Source organism: Idiotropiscis lumnitzeri, chromosome 19 (genome assembly GCF_059441095.1).
Source record: "Idiotropiscis lumnitzeri isolate Australia: NSW breed Sydney's pygmy pipehorse chromosome 19, RoL_Ilum_1.0, whole genome shotgun sequence".
In the NCBI taxonomy this organism is placed as follows: Eukaryota; Metazoa; Chordata; class Actinopteri; order Syngnathiformes; family Syngnathidae; genus Idiotropiscis; species Idiotropiscis lumnitzeri.
Genome location: NC_142409.1, coordinates 11,092,847 through 11,109,656, shown reverse-complemented (window position 1 = coordinate 11,109,656; position 16,810 = coordinate 11,092,847). Strand labels below are relative to the sequence as shown.

At 45.8% G+C, this 16,810-nt stretch overlaps 2 protein-coding genes across 4 annotated transcripts; both read left to right on the top strand.

The window, feature by feature from the left end:
- The first annotated feature begins 29 nt into the window (after nucleotides 1-29).
- mrc1a (mannose receptor, C type 1a) lies at nucleotides 30-11,042 on the top strand. 2 transcript variants are annotated; one of them, XM_088283046.1, is made up of 29 exons: nucleotides 30-779; nucleotides 1,533-1,934; nucleotides 2,177-2,350; nucleotides 3,051-3,206; nucleotides 3,268-3,381; nucleotides 3,611-3,751; nucleotides 3,830-4,009; nucleotides 4,082-4,239; nucleotides 4,333-4,449; nucleotides 4,522-4,637; nucleotides 4,701-4,849; nucleotides 4,976-5,175; nucleotides 5,350-5,465; nucleotides 5,541-5,622; nucleotides 6,040-6,184; nucleotides 6,275-6,313; nucleotides 6,497-6,725; nucleotides 6,820-6,920; nucleotides 7,182-7,321; nucleotides 7,650-7,755; nucleotides 8,206-8,378; nucleotides 8,571-8,676; nucleotides 8,906-9,138; nucleotides 9,290-9,455; nucleotides 9,530-9,682; nucleotides 9,751-9,867; nucleotides 9,944-10,102; nucleotides 10,570-10,602; nucleotides 10,681-11,042. In XM_088283046.1, exons 1-29 carry the CDS (start codon nucleotides 719-721, stop codon nucleotides 10,914-10,916), a joined length of 4,302 nt encoding a protein of 1,433 aa, XP_088139172.1. In that variant the 5' UTR covers nucleotides 30-718; the 3' UTR covers nucleotides 10,917-11,042. The 2 variants fall into 2 exon arrangements, with proteins under 2 accessions (XP_088139172.1, XP_088139171.1); XM_088283045.1 differs by having other exon boundaries at nucleotides 8,568-8,676.
- A 973-nt stretch (nucleotides 11,043-12,015) lies between these two features.
- Nucleotides 12,016-16,734, top strand: LOC148318524 (zinc transporter ZIP12-like). 2 transcript variants are annotated; one of them, XM_088282905.1, is made up of 12 exons: nucleotides 12,016-12,330; nucleotides 13,014-13,316; nucleotides 13,398-13,599; nucleotides 13,694-13,836; nucleotides 13,911-14,085; nucleotides 14,192-14,364; nucleotides 14,468-14,611; nucleotides 14,675-14,740; nucleotides 15,042-15,096; nucleotides 15,179-15,337; nucleotides 15,401-15,588; nucleotides 15,794-16,734. In XM_088282905.1, the coding sequence occupies exons 1-12, from the start codon at nucleotides 12,061-12,063 to the stop codon at nucleotides 15,920-15,922; spliced, it is 2,007 nt and encodes a 668-aa protein (XP_088139031.1). In that variant the 5' UTR covers nucleotides 12,016-12,060; the 3' UTR covers nucleotides 15,923-16,734. The 2 variants fall into 2 exon arrangements, with proteins under 2 accessions (XP_088139031.1, XP_088139030.1); XM_088282904.1 differs by having other exon boundaries at nucleotides 15,039-15,096.
- Nucleotides 16,735-16,810: the final 76 nt, after the last annotated feature.

Below are 16,810 nucleotides of genomic sequence, written 5' to 3'. Positions count from 1 at the left end.
CTTCACAGTTGTCACGTCAGCATTTGTAACCCTTTGGAAGCATCCTCTTCTTTTTGAGTGTCCTAAGCACGGAGGACCGACATTTAACCCCGTGTTACAAAGCGGGTCAAATTGACCCGTAAGACGTGTTTGTGAGATTTACCAAAATTGAGCCGCAGAAATGTGTTGTTTTCATTTCTGGGTATTTCCAATAGTCATAAAAATTGGAATAATTAAATTACATTTTAAATGAGTGACACATTTTCTTATTGATCTGTAAATGTTTTATAGAGGGAGAAAGAAAAAGGATGACAAATGCACAAAAATTTGGGGGTGGGTGTTCAGTGGATCACATTGACCCATAAATGTTTTTTAGGACAAAAGAAACATAGCAACAAATTTTCAAGTTGTGTCGATAATGAGATTAATGATTTATTTTTTAGCCGACTTGCTTGGACCATTAAACACCTACTGGGTCAACCTGACCCATGATTATTATTACTACGCAACAACCTGCCTTCACGGCCGTTTCACGATCAAATGCTACGATTGGCCCTTACTAATATCCGAGTGTCAGTTTTCTCAGCTCTAGTAGCGCTTCGCTGCTGGCTTCCTGCCGCCTGCTCAGCCTTTCTCTCTGAGCGTCATGTGACAGGATGTCCAAGGAAGAGGAGTCGTGGTGGCGGCGACCACTCTGCTCGCCACTTCGCCACTGGACGCCCTGCCGACAACCACCATCATGCGTCCTCGCCTCGCCGCCCTGCTGCTCTGCCTCTTCGGCGTCGTGGCGGCCAATGTCGGTACGTGTTATCGGGACGCTTTGGCTTCTTGCATGCAAAACTGCGCGCTTGTGACAGGACGTAACTACGTACGAATAGTTGAGTGTACTCTAGTAGATTTTTCTCCTCTATTCCATTTGCTGACCATATTTTACTTGCACCTTAATTAAGATTTTCCTAGTGCGTAGAAATGGCATACAGTAGTGGAAAAAAACGTCACTAGTTGGACCGTTGCCCTACTAGTGCACCATAGGCGTTCTTCTAGGTTACGAACATGTCATGCAGTCGTCAAAAAAAAAAAAAAAAGTCACTAGGATTACTGGTGTTCCACTAGTGCACCACACTCATTCCACTAGTGTGCACTAGGGAGACTTAGTTGTTCTACTAGTGCACAGCTTTTGAAGCAATGGTGGAAAAAAACATCATTAGTAAGGCAGTCTGTCTACTAGTGCACATAAATGACATACAGTAGTGGAAAAAATGTCACTAGTAAGACGGTTGCTCTACTAGTGCGTGATAGACCAGTCCACTAGAGTCCAAATTTATGCAGGCATGGGGAAAAAAAATACACCCGACAGAGAGCTGTTCCACTAGTGCACGGTCGTTTTTCTACTACAGTGGCGAAATGTCATACACTAGTGGAAAATTGGCATTAGTAAGACACTTGTTCTATTAGTGCCAGAAATCTACAGTAGTGGGAAAAAAATGACACCTTTAAGATGTAGTCGGTCTACTAGTGCACAAAAATGTCTGAGTTTGTGTTCTGTGCTTTAGACAGCAGCTCCTTCCTGATCTACAACCAGGACCACAACAAGTGCGTGAAGGTTGTCCACGCCTCGTCCGTCACGCTGTCCAGGTGCGATCCCCACGCCAAGGACCAGCAGTTCCGCTGGGCCTCGGCGTACCGCCTGCTCAGCCTTTCTCTCAACCTGTGCCTGGGCGCCGTGGAGCTCAAGGACTGGGTCAAGGTCCTGCTCTTTGAGTGCGACGAGGCCAGCGAGCTGCAGCACTGGCAGTGTAAAAACGAGACCCTGTTTGGACTGCGGGACCGAGACCTGCACTTCAACTGGGGCAACCACAACGAGAAGAACGTGATGATCTACAAAGGCTCGGGCACGTGGAGCCGATGGAAGATCTACGGGACGCACTCGGACCTGTGCTCTAAGGGCTACCAAGGTAGGTGCTAGGTGTGCTGGAGTCGGAATCCGTCAATCGTAGGACACGCATGGACAATCATAGAATAGACGATTTCGAGCGGTCCGAACCACAAAATGTTTGGATTTGCCTCACCGACCCGTTGAACAAAATGGCACGTTTGCGTCTCCCTTTCGCAACATGGATGGATGCAAAGATTGTCTAATATTACTTCCATATGATTGCATAATATGAGCCACTGCTCTATCTGTTCCCCACCGCAGAGGTTTTCACCATCGGGGGGAACTCCTTTGGCACCCCTTGTCTGTTCCCATTCAAATTTGGTGAGCAGTGGTACTCGGAGTGCACGAAGGCGGGCCGTTCTGACGGGCAGCTGTGGTGCGCCACCAAGGCCAACTACAACAGCGACAAAAAGTGGGGCTTCTGTCCAACCTCAGGTAGGCGCAAAAAATTGGATAATAATTCCGTATGACAAAGAAGTCTTGCATTTCAAACGCCACTGTTTTTGTGTGGTTTTCTGACTTGAAAGAGGTCAGCGCTAACAATTGAGGGTCATGACCCCCGTGACAGAACAACATACATCCCCGTCCTGACTTGTCAGCAGTCTTTGTTTTCCTCTTCCCACCGTCCTCTCATCCCCTCCGCAACGTCTGCAAAATGAAGTCAAATCAGCGCGTGTGCATTTTACCCTCCTGTTATGTTGCGGGTCAAACTGATCCATTGTAAATTGCGGTTGCTGAGAGGGGAAAATAATAACAGGTGGCGGATTTTTTTTTTTTTTGTAAAACAAATAAATAGATTAACTTAAAAAGAGAACAACGCAAGCTGTTTGACCGCCAGTTTCCCCCCATTGGAAATATTTATATATATTTTTTTGGTTTTGTCAACTGTAGACCCATTTTAAAGTTGAACGCGTCAAATTGACCCATTTTGAAGCAAACATTTCAGGTACAACTTGAACACTTGAAGTTTAATAGTTGAGTTACTAATGACTGTTTTTTCCCTGTGTGTTTTTCACAATTTTACCTTCCTTAACATTTCTTCAAAGTCTGAAAATGCATCAATAAAAGTCAAATAAGGTAAAACAACTGCTTCTAAGATTCTCAATTTGTTCTGTGGTGTCAATTTAAATGGCAGCGTCGTCCGGCTGGGACACCGACCCGGTGACGGGAGTCCAGTACCAGCGCAACGCCCTGGCCGTGCTGAATTGGCACCAGGCCCGCAAAAGCTGCCAGCAGCAAGGCGCCGATCTGCTCAGCATCGTGGAGCTCCACGAGCAGTCCTACATTTCAGGTGCCACCAAAACAGACGACAAACTCCCATGTGGGCTGACACGCTTGTTGACTCTACGCAGGACTGACCAGCACGTTGGGGAGCGCCCTGTGGATCGGACTCAACAGTTTGGACTACGACGGGGGATGGCAGTGGAGTAACGGGAACCCCTTCCGATATTTAAACTGGGCACCAGGTCAGTTAAGATCCGTCATTCTATATTTTGTAATTCCAGAATTGGAGGTCAATGTTGCGTTGCGCGTCAAATAGACTCATTTGAAAGTTGAACCCAAATTTTGAATGGGTACGAATCGGTGACATAAAGGAAGCTTGACCCATTTGAAATTGAATTTAAGAATTCTTATTATTGTTGACATTTGTCGTGTACAAGTGGACTAATCTGTAACTCGTTTTCCGACCTGCAGGTCATCCCTCTTCCGATCCTGGAATGAACTGCGCCACCATAAATACCGGCAAGGCCTCTAAATGGGAGACCAGCACCTGCACCAAGAAACTGGGATACATTTGCCGCAAAGGGAACTCCACCAGTCTTCCTCCACCGCCCAGTAAAATAATTTCTGTGGAACGCATTCTTGCAGAGACTTGACTTTTGGTCAAATAACACCCTCATCTTTTGGATGCAGTTAACCAGCCCAGCTTCTGCCCCAACCACTGGGTCCCTTATGGCGGCAACTGTTACTTCATTGAGAGGAGCAAGAAAATGTGGAAGGACGCGTTGACCGCCTGCCGCCGGGATGACGGCGAGCTGGTCAGCATTCAAAACATCGAAGAGCAGAGCTTCATCATCGCCCGGTCCGGTTACTGTAAGTCGCATGAGCGTTGTCGGCCTAAGCAAGTCCGAAAATCTTTGAAGAGAGCTAAAAAATCATTTTCAGTGGCGACGGATATGCTGTGGATCGGCCTGAACGACCAGAAGAGCCAGATGTTGTTCGAGTGGTCCGACCGCTCGCAGGTCACCTTCACCCAGTGGATGATGAACGAGCCCACTCATGCCACCAACATGCAGGAAGACTGCGTACTCATGCGGGGAGAGGTGGGCAAATGCTTTTTTTTTTTTTTTTTTGGAATGTGGGAGGAAGCCAGAGTACAAATTCAAACAATTCAAAGGGTCCGCTTGTCCTTTTAGGATGGCAGGTGGGCCGACCAAATGTGCGAGAAGGAATACGGATACATTTGTAAGAAGAAAGCCTCCTCCAAAGCGGCCGAAGGAACTCACCATGAAAGCAACCCGGGATGCAAGCTCGTGAGACATCCGCCAAAATCTCAAAAGCTCTTTTTTCTAACAAAATGCATAACACTGTTGTTGGTTTCTTAGGGGTCACTCAGGTACAGCTCGTATTGTTACACTATTGGAGCTGAGAAGAAAACATTTGACGGGGCAAAGCAGACGTGCTCGCAGGATGGAGGAAACCTCGTAGATGTGGCCGACAGGTATGATTTTTTTTATCACTTCCTCATATCGTGCTTCAATGACTTTATTTGTTCCTTCCAAAGGTACGAAAACGCCTTCCTGACTAGCCTGGTGGGCCTGAGGCCGGAGAAGTACTTCTGGACGGGATTCTCTAAAAACGAAGGCACGCACACGTTCACTTGGACCAGCCAGAGGAAAGTCTCCTTCACTCATTTCAACGTGGGCATGCCAGGTACACGACTCCAATTGTATAAGATTATTATTATTATTATTCTTAAATTAAATATATCATTTTTAAAAGGCATTAAAATTAAAGCCAACGTAAGAAAAAAAATGAACCTGTCATTGTGAACAACAGACCGCAAGGCGGGCTGCGTTGCCCTGGCGACGGGGACGTCTGCAGGCCTGTGGGACGTGGTCAGCTGCAGCAGCAAGGAGAAGTATATCTGCAAAAAATTTGCGGAGGGCGTCCAAGTGACTGTCGTGCCACCTACCACGCCCGCCCTCAGCTGCGCCTACGGCTGGACGCCCGCGGCCAACAGGAACGTCTGCTTCAAGGTGAGCGCGTGTCTCAGGTTACCGTGTCAAAAAGTCATTTAAGAATTGTTTCTTACTTTACTTTGTGACACAAGACTCGGAACTCAACAATATTCAATATATTTTAGAAAAAAACTAAAACTAATCGAAAAGGGAAAAATTAAAATCCCAAACTGTTACAACCTTGGTTTGAAGCTCTACAAAAAGTCGAAGGACCTGAAGAAGACTTGGCATGAAGCAAAGGACTTCTGCAGGGCCATCGATGGAGACCTGATGAGCATACACGGAGCTCAGGACCTCAGCAATGCGGAGTACGTAAACGCAAGCACACACACGCTCACGCAATCAATTTAGCTTGTATGTTAAGGTGCCGTGCTGCCGTTAAGGTTCCATTCGTCAGACGCAGCCTGGATCGGACTCAGCCTACTCGGAACCAATGAGGGTTTTGTCTGGAGTGACGGATCGCCAGTGGGTAGCCCCTTTTATTTATTTTTTATTTATTTATTTTTATTTTTTTTATAATGGTATTTTTGGGACCAAGTAGTGTTCAGGGCACACTGAGCAAATCACTGAACAGTTGTCATAAATCTTTGGGGTCAAGTTCCATATTTTCAAGAAAAAAGTCCTATATTCAGAATAAAATAGGTATATGTTGAAGGTAAAAAGTGATTGTCTTATTAGAAAAAGTCATTTTGACAAAGACATCATTTTGATTTTAAAAACAAAAAAGTAGATTTTTTTTCTTAAATATGTCACTTATTTCTCAGATTACGACTTGAATCCTAATTTCTTTTCAGTGTGGCCTTAATATTATTGTTCAAATGTCACAAATTCTCATGATTATTATTAATACTACCACTAATAAAAGTAAGCCCTGTGCTGTAGTACGGTTTTGAAAACTGGGGCTACGGGGAGCCCAACAACTACAACGACGCAGAGCACTGTACGGAAGTTCAAACCTACTACGGACGACACTGGAATGACCGACACTGCGAGTTTTACAACGACTGGATCTGCCAGATAAACAAAGGTGACACGCACGCACGCAATTCTATTAGCGCCACACCTCATGTCCGTAAATAATGAAAGGTGTCCTTTTGATGCCTTGTCATATTTGCAGGTGTGACTCCTAAACCCGAGCCCGTCTTCATCATGCCAAGTAAGACTAAAATTGTTGTAATTTTGGAAGGATAACATTACAACTTTTCCCCCAAATTATATAAATCTTTTTTTTTTTTTGGGGGGGGGATGAATGACTTTTTCAATAGTTAAAATCCATCAAAGATTGTCCACATTATGGCTTTAAAAAATATCCTCTGCCGATCCCCCCGCGGCTGAGCAGCGTTCAACACCACCGAGGACGGCTGGCTGCTCTACAACGACTCGCAATACTTCATCAACATGGATGAGCAGCCCATGGAGGACGCACGGGCCTTCTGCAAAAAGAACTTCGCGGAGTTGGCCGTCATCACGGGGGACAGCGAGAGAAGGTTCCTGTGGAGACAGATCGTGAAGGGCCCCGACAATCAGTACTACATCGGCCTCATTGTCAATCTAGACCACTCCTTTAGGTAATCCAAAATACATATTTCATCGTTTAAGAATAAATAAATAAATATATATATATATATATATATATATAAATATTGTCTTTTGTCCTTCCAGCTGGTTGGATGAAACTCCGGTGACATACACGGCGTGGGAACAAAATGAACCCAACTTTGCCAACAATGACGAAAACTGCGTGAGCATATACAAGAGCATGGGTAAGCTAAGATCAGCGCGCTGTTTACTGGTAACAGTGCTTCACAAAAAAAAAAAAAATTTTCCACCCTGCACAATGGTTAATTTAGCAAAGAGAGCAAAAGCTGGAAATGAAAAAAAAATCTTTAAATGAGGAAAAATAGTCAATGCCACGGAAATGTTTAATATCATCGTCTTTTGAGCAACCACAGCAACGTTCCTCCTCAAAGCATTCCCACTTGAAGTCTCAAATTCTGAAACTATTTCGTAAACGTCTACCGAAGGCTTCTGGAACGACATCAACTGCGGCATGGAGCTGCCGTCCATATGCAAAAGAAGCAGCCTGTTCGTCAACACCACCGTGATGCCCACCGCTGAGCCCAAGGGCGGCTGCGCGCCGGAGTGGCTGGCATTCCAAGGCAAGGTAAGCGTGAGGAGGAGGAATTCGGGGGAAAAGTCAACAGCCGCCACAAAATGAGGCTCTCAATCGTGACATGATGGTGACAACAGCTTGAGCGAATAAAACGGGCAATTTCAAAATATAACAAAAAAAAAAGGAACTATCAACATATATGCGAACAGTTAAGCTTGACAAGAAACACGTTTCGGTGAAATTAGAACAAAAGTTAGCGCAACTGTTTAGCCAACTGCCGAGCGTCTCTTAGAAGTCCTCCCTCTCGCGTGTGAAAACAAGTGAGAATTTTGCTGATTTATTTCTTTGGTCGTCTTGACTTCTTATCTGATTTGCACAGTGCTTCAAGTTTGTGGGCGCCGACAAAAAAACGTGGGTGGACGCCAGGGAGTACTGCAAAAACCAGGGCGGGAATCTGGTGTCTATCGTCAACGAGAGGGAGCAAGGTACGCCCGGTCCTCGTTTTATCGCTTTCAGTAATCCTCCGCTTATTCCTGCATCATTTACCATTAAGTCATTTTTTTTTCTGTGCAACCTGTGAATTTTCTCATCCATCCAGATTGTTTCATTCGCATGTCATTGGATCGATCGCAACATAAACTTTCACCTTATATGAGCGGTTGTCACCTGCTCAGATGAGAGGCGAAATGTTGCGATCGACTCAATGCTTTGAGAATTTGTGAAATGTCCGACTCCTAAAATGTTACATGATGCCTTGTGTCACATGATATCAGTTTGTGCATTTAATTCTTCCCGAACTCGTTTGCACGTGGAGATGACTTTAAATTCCCCAAAGGCTTGTTCAGGTTAAATTCATCCACCCCGCTAAAAAAAAATTGCACCTATACTCCCGATAAATGTGTCTGATCATAAATCCCCAAATGTCATTCGTCCAGCGTTCCTGACCACGCAGATGTTGACATACGGGGAGGACCTGTGGCTCGGCATGAACGACATCAACTGGGAAATGCATTTTGTGTGGACGGACGGCCGAGGCATGTCGTATACAAACTGGGCCAAAGGGCATCCGACGTCCACGCCGGACGGACGCTACTCCTTCATGGACGAGGTCTTCCATTTTTTTCAGAGGATAAAGAATATATGCCAAATATTGGCTGTCTGCATGTGTTCTTCCACCATCTTTGTGTTAAGATTTTCAATACTGCGACTAGCAATGCTAACCATTAGCATGTTAGCGGTGTTGTCCATGATATGTTAGCTTCTCATTTCTCAAGGCAGCGTTGTTTTTCTTTCTCAGCAGGTTTTTGACTGTGTGATGATGGTAGGCAGCATTCCGAAACAAATGGGAGTGTGGAAGGTGGACGATTGTGGAGAAAAGCGCGGCTTTATCTGTAAAAGGAACCTTGGTCAGTGGCTAAATAATTTGGTGTTAGCTTATTCATCTGCTGGGTTTAATTACATTTTTTGGGGGAAAATTGAGTCGTGTGTGTGTATGACTGACTCTAAAATCTGCAATTCCACTTAAAAAAATGAAAATAAAATTTTATTCTCTCAATATTCCTTAAAAAATGTTGAAACTATTCTAATTACAATCTGGGTCAGCAATCAACCGACTAATGTGACTCGTCTCCCAAGATTCCCAGATCGAGCCCGTGGCCACCACGGTGTCGCCCAAGGCCTTCTACAAGCTGGGCAACGACTCATACAAACTGCTGACGAAGAAGATGCGCTGGGACGAGGCGCGCAGGCAGTGCCAGGCGGACGACGCCGAGTTGGCCAGCGTACTCGACCCCGTGGCGCAAGCCTACGTCACGCTGCAGATCTCCAAGTTCAACGAGCCTGTGTGGATCGGCCTCAACAGCAATGTGGTAAAGGAGACGCGAGAGCAGAATATCATGCGCATTTTCAAACACAAACCGCAACATAACCACACCTGTCCCTTCGTGCCAAGCATATTTCTCCTCTTTCTTACCAAAATGTCATAGAATTTTCTTGAGCTTCTCATTATGCATTGTCCAGACGGGAGGTCGCTTCAAGTGGATGGACAACTGGTTCCTCTCGTACACCAAATGGGGCAAAGACGAGCCCAAGAGCAACTACGGCTGCGTGTACATGGACGTGGACAAAACGTGGAAGACTGCGGCGTGCAGCGACACCTACTACTCGCTTTGCAAGAGCTCGCCAGGTCCGGGAATAAAAAAACTCTGCTCGGATTTCGCCGCCATCGTAACGACTCTGCAATCACTTCCTTCTTTGTAGATTTGGCACCCACAGAGCCTCCTCAGATGGCCGGAAATTGTCCGGAATCAAAGAAGAAGATAAACTGGATCCCCTTCCGGGGTCATTGTTACGCCTTCCTCAGCTCACTTGTGGACAATTGGGCCCACGCCTCCGTGGAGTGTCTGAAAATGGGTATGCTGGGATTTTTTTTTTTTATTATTTATCATCACTTCTGATGTGCTTGATTGGCTGTTCTTCAGGGGCATCTCTGGCAAGCATTGAGGATCCCCAGGAGAGTCTTTTCATACAGCAAAACCTGGAAACCCTGCAGGACAGTGCCAAGAGTTTCTGGATCGGCTTGTACAAAACCCACGACAGTAAGAATTGCACTCGGCCACCGTTTCCGCATGGCCATTCCGAATGGGGCTAACTATGAGAGTTTCTTTGTCAAAGGTCAGTGGTTGTGGATTGACAACAGTGCAGTGGACTACACCAACTGGAAGGCGGGCATGCCGGCATCCGAGTCGTGCGTGGACGTCCATTCCGATAGCGGGAAATGGAAGACCACCAGCTGCAGAAGATATCGCTCATACATCTGCAAAACACCCAAAGGTAGAGTAAGTTCTCATTAGCTGTGACCTCACGTGGTTCTTTCATTTTCAATACTTCACCTCCCAGTAAGCCCCAGTCAATTCAGGAGTTCCCCAGGGCTCTGTCCAGGGCCCCTTCTGTTCCTCACATAAACTTACCCCTCACCTATTTGCGTTTTGCTATTCACAATTTCGCTTTTTTTTTTTTTTTTAAATCTCTGTCAGCAACCCATTCATGGTTGTCTATTTTTTTTTTTTTTTGTAACTTTGGGTTGTCTATTATTATTTTTTTTGTAACTTTGTACCAAGGCCCTCATGAATAGGAACATAGCAATTGGTCAAGGAAGTTTAGCACTGGTTGTTAGGAGAGTTTTTGTCGCGCATGTATTTGCTCTTACCTATCAGAACTTCATACGCCCCCTAGTGGAGGACGACTTTAAAAAACATGCTTTGTAAAAAGAGCTCTAATGCCAAGCCAATTTTTTCCAGTTATCACGCCGACAGAAAAGCCTCCATCTGTTGGTGAGTATTGAAAACAAACAGTACTTTTTAACTTTCAATTCTGTTCAATATTTACGTTCTCCATTTTTTTTTTTATAGCTCATATCACGGAAAAGGCGTCAAATAACTCTGCTGGGATCAGCGTGGCCGCAGTGCTGGCGGTCCTGGCGCTGGCGGGATTGGTCGCTTTCCTGCTCTGCCGAAAAAAGATATCCACCCTTTCGCCTTCGGGGGAGTCCACCTTCATCAACAAGTTGTACTTTAATAATCCCATCCGAGCTTTGGTGGACACCAAGAGCCTGGTTGGCAACATTGAGCAGAATGAACAAGCGTAAGCAGGCGCTAATCTGTGCTAATGAAAAACTCAATTTTTTTTTAATTTTAATAATCTACGTGAGTTCTGGAACTGCACTAAATAACACTCCAAAACATGTGATTTTTAAAAGTGTACATAGGATTTTTTTTTTGTTTTTTTTTTCACTTTGAAGAATCAAAATTTTGTTTTAATTGTTCTTACAAAACAGCGCTTCAAGAGTAAAGATAATCTAAAGATGTTTTTGTGAAATTTATTGGCCAGACTTTTCTGTGTCTTTTCCACTGGCTGACATTGTAAATAGATTCAATAAAAGAAATTATAGATTGAAAATGAAAATGGTCATTTTCTCCCCTGTAAAACTGGGAACGAGAACTCCCTTCAACTCAGCCCGCACGACAGGATCATCTTTTAGAGACGTCTCACAATCAGGCCTCTGCGCTGAAAATACTACAACTGGCCCGATTACTGATGTTTGTGTCCCACTAAACAACACCGGGATATCAAAAGCCAGCTATATATTTCTCCTTTGGGCATCTCTGCCGTTCCGTCATCTTCAATAGCAGGTACCAAATTTCCCACCAGGCAACTCTCTCCATGGCAACTAATCCTCCAGAGTTTACTTCCAATAATTACCTTTTTTTTTTTTTTTTTGCAGGACCCGAAATTCTGCCAAGTGGACTTTTGTCACCTACGGACAGGTAGAGTTCGACTTTTCAGAAGCTTCGCAAACATTCCTCACTGTGCTCGGTCGGTTTGACCGAGTGGGAGTGGGAGGACGTTCAAAAGTGTTGTGAGGACAAAAACGTCATGACTCGGAGATCATTCGCAAAATGTTCTGTTATGATTTTCAGGAGGCTTGTACGAGATGTGCTGTGTCTCATGAAGCAATCGCAATGACCTTGATTTTAATTCATGTAACATTTTTTCCCCAGCCTCCAATGCCAAACATTTTTTCTTCTAAATACTAATTATGTCCCCCCCACACACACCCCACACCCCCCGCCGCCTTCTCCCTGCCCCCGTGCTCTCTGACTGGCTGCACTAATCCTTTTGTTGTGGACCGAGAGGCCCGGCTTTGGCTGCACTGTAAGGGTTAGTTCAAGCGGAGGGTGACCGCCAAGCCCCCCCCCCCCCCCCCGCCGTCCTTCGGACTCCGCGTTTGGATGGTCCCCTCATCTCAGGAAGACCTCGACGGCAACATGTGCTCCCGGGGATTTGCGGTTCCTCGTTTTCTGCTGCTGCTGATGTGTCTGCTGGGGAGAGTCCAGGCGGAGTCCAATCTTCGCGACGTCCTCAGAGTCTTGGATCTTCCGTCCAGTCAGGATGAAGAGGCGCAGCTCCAGAAGAAACACATCGGTGTCCTGGTCTCTGCGATTCTTCTGGCTGTGAACTGCCCAGAGAGGACTGGAGCCTCTCTGGAGGTCTGTGACGAGGTAGGCCCATCTCCACCAAAACAATTTAACTCCTGAAAAAAACTATTTTTTTTTATTTGTCAAGACTGGAATGTGAGGCTTAAGTTCCTGACCTTTCTGGCTCATTCATGCTGAGTGGCTTTCTGTGGGGCTTCCCCGCGTTTGACACGATGAAACCCCTAACGTGGACTCGGGGCTACTTCACGTCAGTACAAGGTGGCCCGACAATTGCGAAAGGAGTCCTCTAGGAGATTTGGCAATTCTTTTGTTTTTCAAGCGCATGCTCTCAAAGTTTAGTTTCACCAACCCTCTTACAGTTTTCCTTGGGTTGACAACAATCTCCTTCAACCCAAATACAATGAATGTTTGCGAGAATCGCTGGGTACAATGTAAAGGTTCATTCCACTGGGAACACTGGGAGGCCAAGTCCGTTTTCAGGCCTATAGGTTGTGATTGCTGTGACAGGTTCTGTTTCATCGCTTGGAACCTTTTCAGCCCCAGTTCCGCTTAAATCCAACAATTAATCCTAAAAAGGTACGTCATCTTATATTATACCTTCAAGGACAAAATGGTCAGAAGTGAACTCTTACTGGAACAGTTTCTGATGACTAGACAGAAACAGCTTGGTTGTAACTTAAAAGAAGAAATGTCGATAAGGTGCCAAGATGGGAACGGAATGACCTCAATTGCTTTTCTTCTGCCAGTGCCTGCCGCCGGACGTCGCGCTCTCCGTGCTGGAGGATGACGCGAAGCCGTACTTGACCGAGGATGACTTCCAGCGCCTCTCCGCCCTTCTGCTGTACTACATCGCGAACCTGCGCCATCTGTGCCTGTCATCTTCTTCGCCCGTCCGTAGCTACGAGTTCTACCTTCGTGCTCTTACCGATCTCCACGCGGAGGAGGACAGCGATGTCCTCTCGTTGGGTGAACTTGAGAGCATTGTACAAATCATCAACCGGCATCACATCGCCTCCAGCCAGGAAAGTTCTACGATCTCCAAACTTCAGGTAAGAAACGGAGAACGGGGTTTTACTGTTCCAAACCAGATGGAAGAAACTGAAGTGGTTTTATTGCTCCTTCACGCCCAGTGTATTGACGTCACTCATCTGCTTGAAGACATCAGCATGAGAGAAGGTGTCGCTATGACGTCCGTAGCCAAAATATCTGCTGCCGTCATCAGTCACCTCCTGCAGGGTCCATGTTTCGCTCAGAGGAACCTCCCTCCGCCGGCTTTCTTTACCAACTACATCTTTCACTCCCTCAATCGCACCAGTGAACTCCAAGTTTTAGGTGAGGTATTCTCATTCGGCATATTTTTAGCATACTTTTTCCTCAATATCTTGACCGCCCTTATTTCAAGTTCTTTCCATTCTTCCTCTTGAAGATCTGGAGGTGCTGCTTCATCAGCTCGGTGTCGGCGGAGAAGGAAAGAAGCCGCACGCTCACGACAGGAAGAGGCGAAGCTCGCACGACGAGTCGGGGCATTCGTTGGAGAATTGGGACCATAAAGCTGGAAACTGGGCACAGGTAAACACGTCCGAAAAAACTAAAAAGACACAGAGAGCTCATCGGGTCTTGTTTTTTTTTTAAAATCCAAACAGGTCTGTTTTTCAGCCAATCAGCTGGTGTATATTTTTGCTCTGGATCCACAACTGCCCATTTCCAAGGAGCACTTTGGACAAATGTGCCCAGCTATCATCCAGCAGTTGCTAGGCAATGCGTGCGATTCGGCAGAGCACAACGCAAGAGGATCCCATCAGCCCACTGCTTTTGAGAGTGAGACGTTTGATCTATTGGTCCCCTCCCGATGTTTTATATTTTTCTGATCCTAAAATATTAAACAGTCACACTATTCCTCTATCTTTACTTTGCATATTTGCAGGGTACGGCTACAGCACGGCGGCAGTGCTGCTCATCACTCTGGGATCGATGCTGGGCATCTGCCTGATCTTCTTCAACTCCTGCCAGGAGACGTACAACCTCATCTTGCAGCTTTTTGTGGGTCTGGCCGTGGGGACCCTCTCGGGCGATGCCCTCCTTCACCTCATCCCGCAGGTGCCCCCCCCCCCATGGACGTTCAACCAATGGTGGCCGTTCAATGCGCAGCCAATCCCAGCCCTCGAGTGACTTCCCGTTCATTTTTGTTCCCTCTTTTTAGATCCTGGGCCTCCACGGGCACGACGAAGACCACCTCACAGAGCAGACGGACTACCTTTGGAAGATTGTCGGCGTGGTGGGCGGCATCTACGGCTTCTTCCTCATGGCGAGGGTCTTCTCCTTCCTGGTTCCTCCGCACGGACATGTGAGTTCCCGACGAGAACGCTTGGAATTCTCAAGCACAGCTTTGCCTCTTCTTGCCCTTTAGAGCCACTCTCAGGATAACAGCGAGGGTCCGTCCCAGAGGGGCAAATCCATCTCGACCATACAGCTGGTAAGGCTCGTTTTGGGCTGTCGTTTTATGAGCTTTTAAAAGGGAGGCTGGAAAAATTCACATTTTCCCACTGTTGCTTTTCATTTTTTTTAACGAGCAAAATAACCACAGGCATCATGACAAAGTGGTTACTTGGCAGTATTACAATAGCATTGACCGACTAGTTATGGAATATATATTAGAATATTGTATATAACAGGTTGTTGAATAATTAGCATGCTGAAAACAGAAGCTTGGAGTTTGTTTTATGCAACCTGGCTGATACGACCAATAAGCTACTCAAAGTGTGTTTCTCTAGCAGGGACCTGTGGATGAAGAAGCCGAAACATCTCCAGAGCAGACGCCCTCGCAAAAAAGTAAGCCAAAGACCAATGTGGTTCAATACTGTGGTAGCGGTGATGTCTTGAACGCCCCACGTGGTGGTGATTGTTTCCCCAGGCCGTGGCGTTCCCCTTCTGGCTGTGATGGTGATCGTCGGCGACAGCCTCCATAACTTTGCTGACGGCCTGGTGGTGGGCGCCGCCTTCTCCTCGTCGCCCGACACCGGCATGGCAACCACAGTGGCCATCTTGTGCCACGAGATCCCCCACGAGATGGGTGAGGACGTGCACCATCATGCCAAGACAGGACTTGTTGAACGTATTCTTTTCTTTCTTGAAGGGGATTTCGCGGTGCTGTTGAGCTCCGGACTCCCCGTGAAGACAGCCGTGGTCATGAATTTTGTCAGCGCCCTGACGGCCTTCGCTGGCCTCTACATTGGACTCTTCGTCTCGGCCCAAGCGCATGTGCAACAGTGGATCTTTGCAGTGACTGCAGGGATTTTTCTCTATTTGTCACTGGTGGAGATGGTGAGATGATTAAGTTACCAAATGCTACCTGACTGAAGCGAGCAATAAGATGTTCCCTGGCTGGAGCTAACACTGTGATCCTACAATGTGCTACTTTAATAATCTCCCAAATATGTATGCTGTTTATGAAAAAAAAAAATGCTAAACGCGTTCTGCACTTCTTTTGCGCGCTAATGTTTGTGTCCTCCTTTTCGTTGTCCTCCAGCTTCCCGAGATGAGCCGTTTGCGGAGCGGGCGACCGTTAACGGCGTTCCTTCTGCAGAATGTTGGCCTCTTGTCGGGTTGGGCCTGTCTCCTGCTGCTTGCACTCTTTGAACATGATCTCAAATTCTAGTATGATCAGAATCCCAACAATAAAACGTGGATATTTTATGGGGGCGTCTCCTTTGTGAGGCTTACCGCTGCTCACTCGAGCTTGGTGATCAAGGGCCGCCAGCATGCGCCCGACGGTTTGCGCGGGTGGAAGGAACAGTGAGGAATCAGCCACTTTTTTCATGTGAAGTGGATAGGATAGAAAGAAAGAGAACATGTTTTGTCTCTCCATTAATTAAGATAATTAATTGATTGAATTGAGTCACGAGTGCTGCTTGCATGCAACTATTGTTAATTTAATGTGATTTGTTTTTTAAATATACTAAATTAAAAAAAAATCTGACATTTTTCTATCTTCAAATAGAAATTTATTCTTGTAATTCTGTGACTTTCTTCTAGGGCAAAAAATGCTTAAAAAAATTTAATGGGTGAAAAAATGAGACTTGACCCTAAGATTTAACTACAGTGTGTAAAAATGTCTCCCTTGGTTAAATTCTGAATTCATTCTCATAATATTTGGTCTTTTTTTTCTTGATTTATGCATGTACATGACTGTAATTTAATCTCTTGAAAAGCTAGATGTATTTATTAGTATAATTCGTGAGTGCCACCACCAGATGGCGTTCTAGTGACACTACAAGTTGTCCATGATTAAAAAAAATGCTTAGTTTTTTTTCAAAGAACTTTGTCTTTATATGTAAGACACTGTAACAATACGTTACTGGGTTATTGCAACGTATCATTGCTCGGACTTTTTTTTGTCTTGACTTAATTCCCCCTTGTGTGGAAAAACATGCTTACCATATTAATAAAAGTAAAATACTGTTCCAGGCATTTACGTAATTTTCAGTTTTTTTCTGCTTGACTGTTTGTTATGAGGAGGCGTTCGAAGGTTGAAGCAGCCAGTGTG

Coding starts and splice junctions, on each gene's coding strand:
- LOC148318524 (XM_088282904.1), top strand. CDS start 12,061: ATGGTCCCCTCATCTCAGGAAGACCTCGACGGCAACATGTGCTCCCGG. Junction 13,600..13,693: donor CAGTGAACTCCAAGTTTTAG/GTGAGGTATTCT, acceptor TTCCTCTTGAAG/ATCTGGAGGTGCTGCTTCAT. Junction 14,612..14,674: donor TGGTTCCTCCGCACGGACAT/GTGAGTTCCCGA, acceptor CTTGCCCTTTAG/AGCCACTCTCAGGATAACAG.
- mrc1a (XM_088283045.1), top strand. CDS start 719: ATGCGTCCTCGCCTCGCCGCCCTGCTGCTCTGCCTCTTCGGCGTCGTG. Junction 5,176..5,349: donor ACAGGAACGTCTGCTTCAAG/GTGAGCGCGTGT, acceptor CTTGGTTTGAAG/CTCTACAAAAAGTCGAAGGA. Junction 5,466..5,540: donor CAGGACCTCAGCAATGCGGA/GTACGTAAACGC, acceptor GCTGCCGTTAAG/GTTCCATTCGTCAGACGCAG.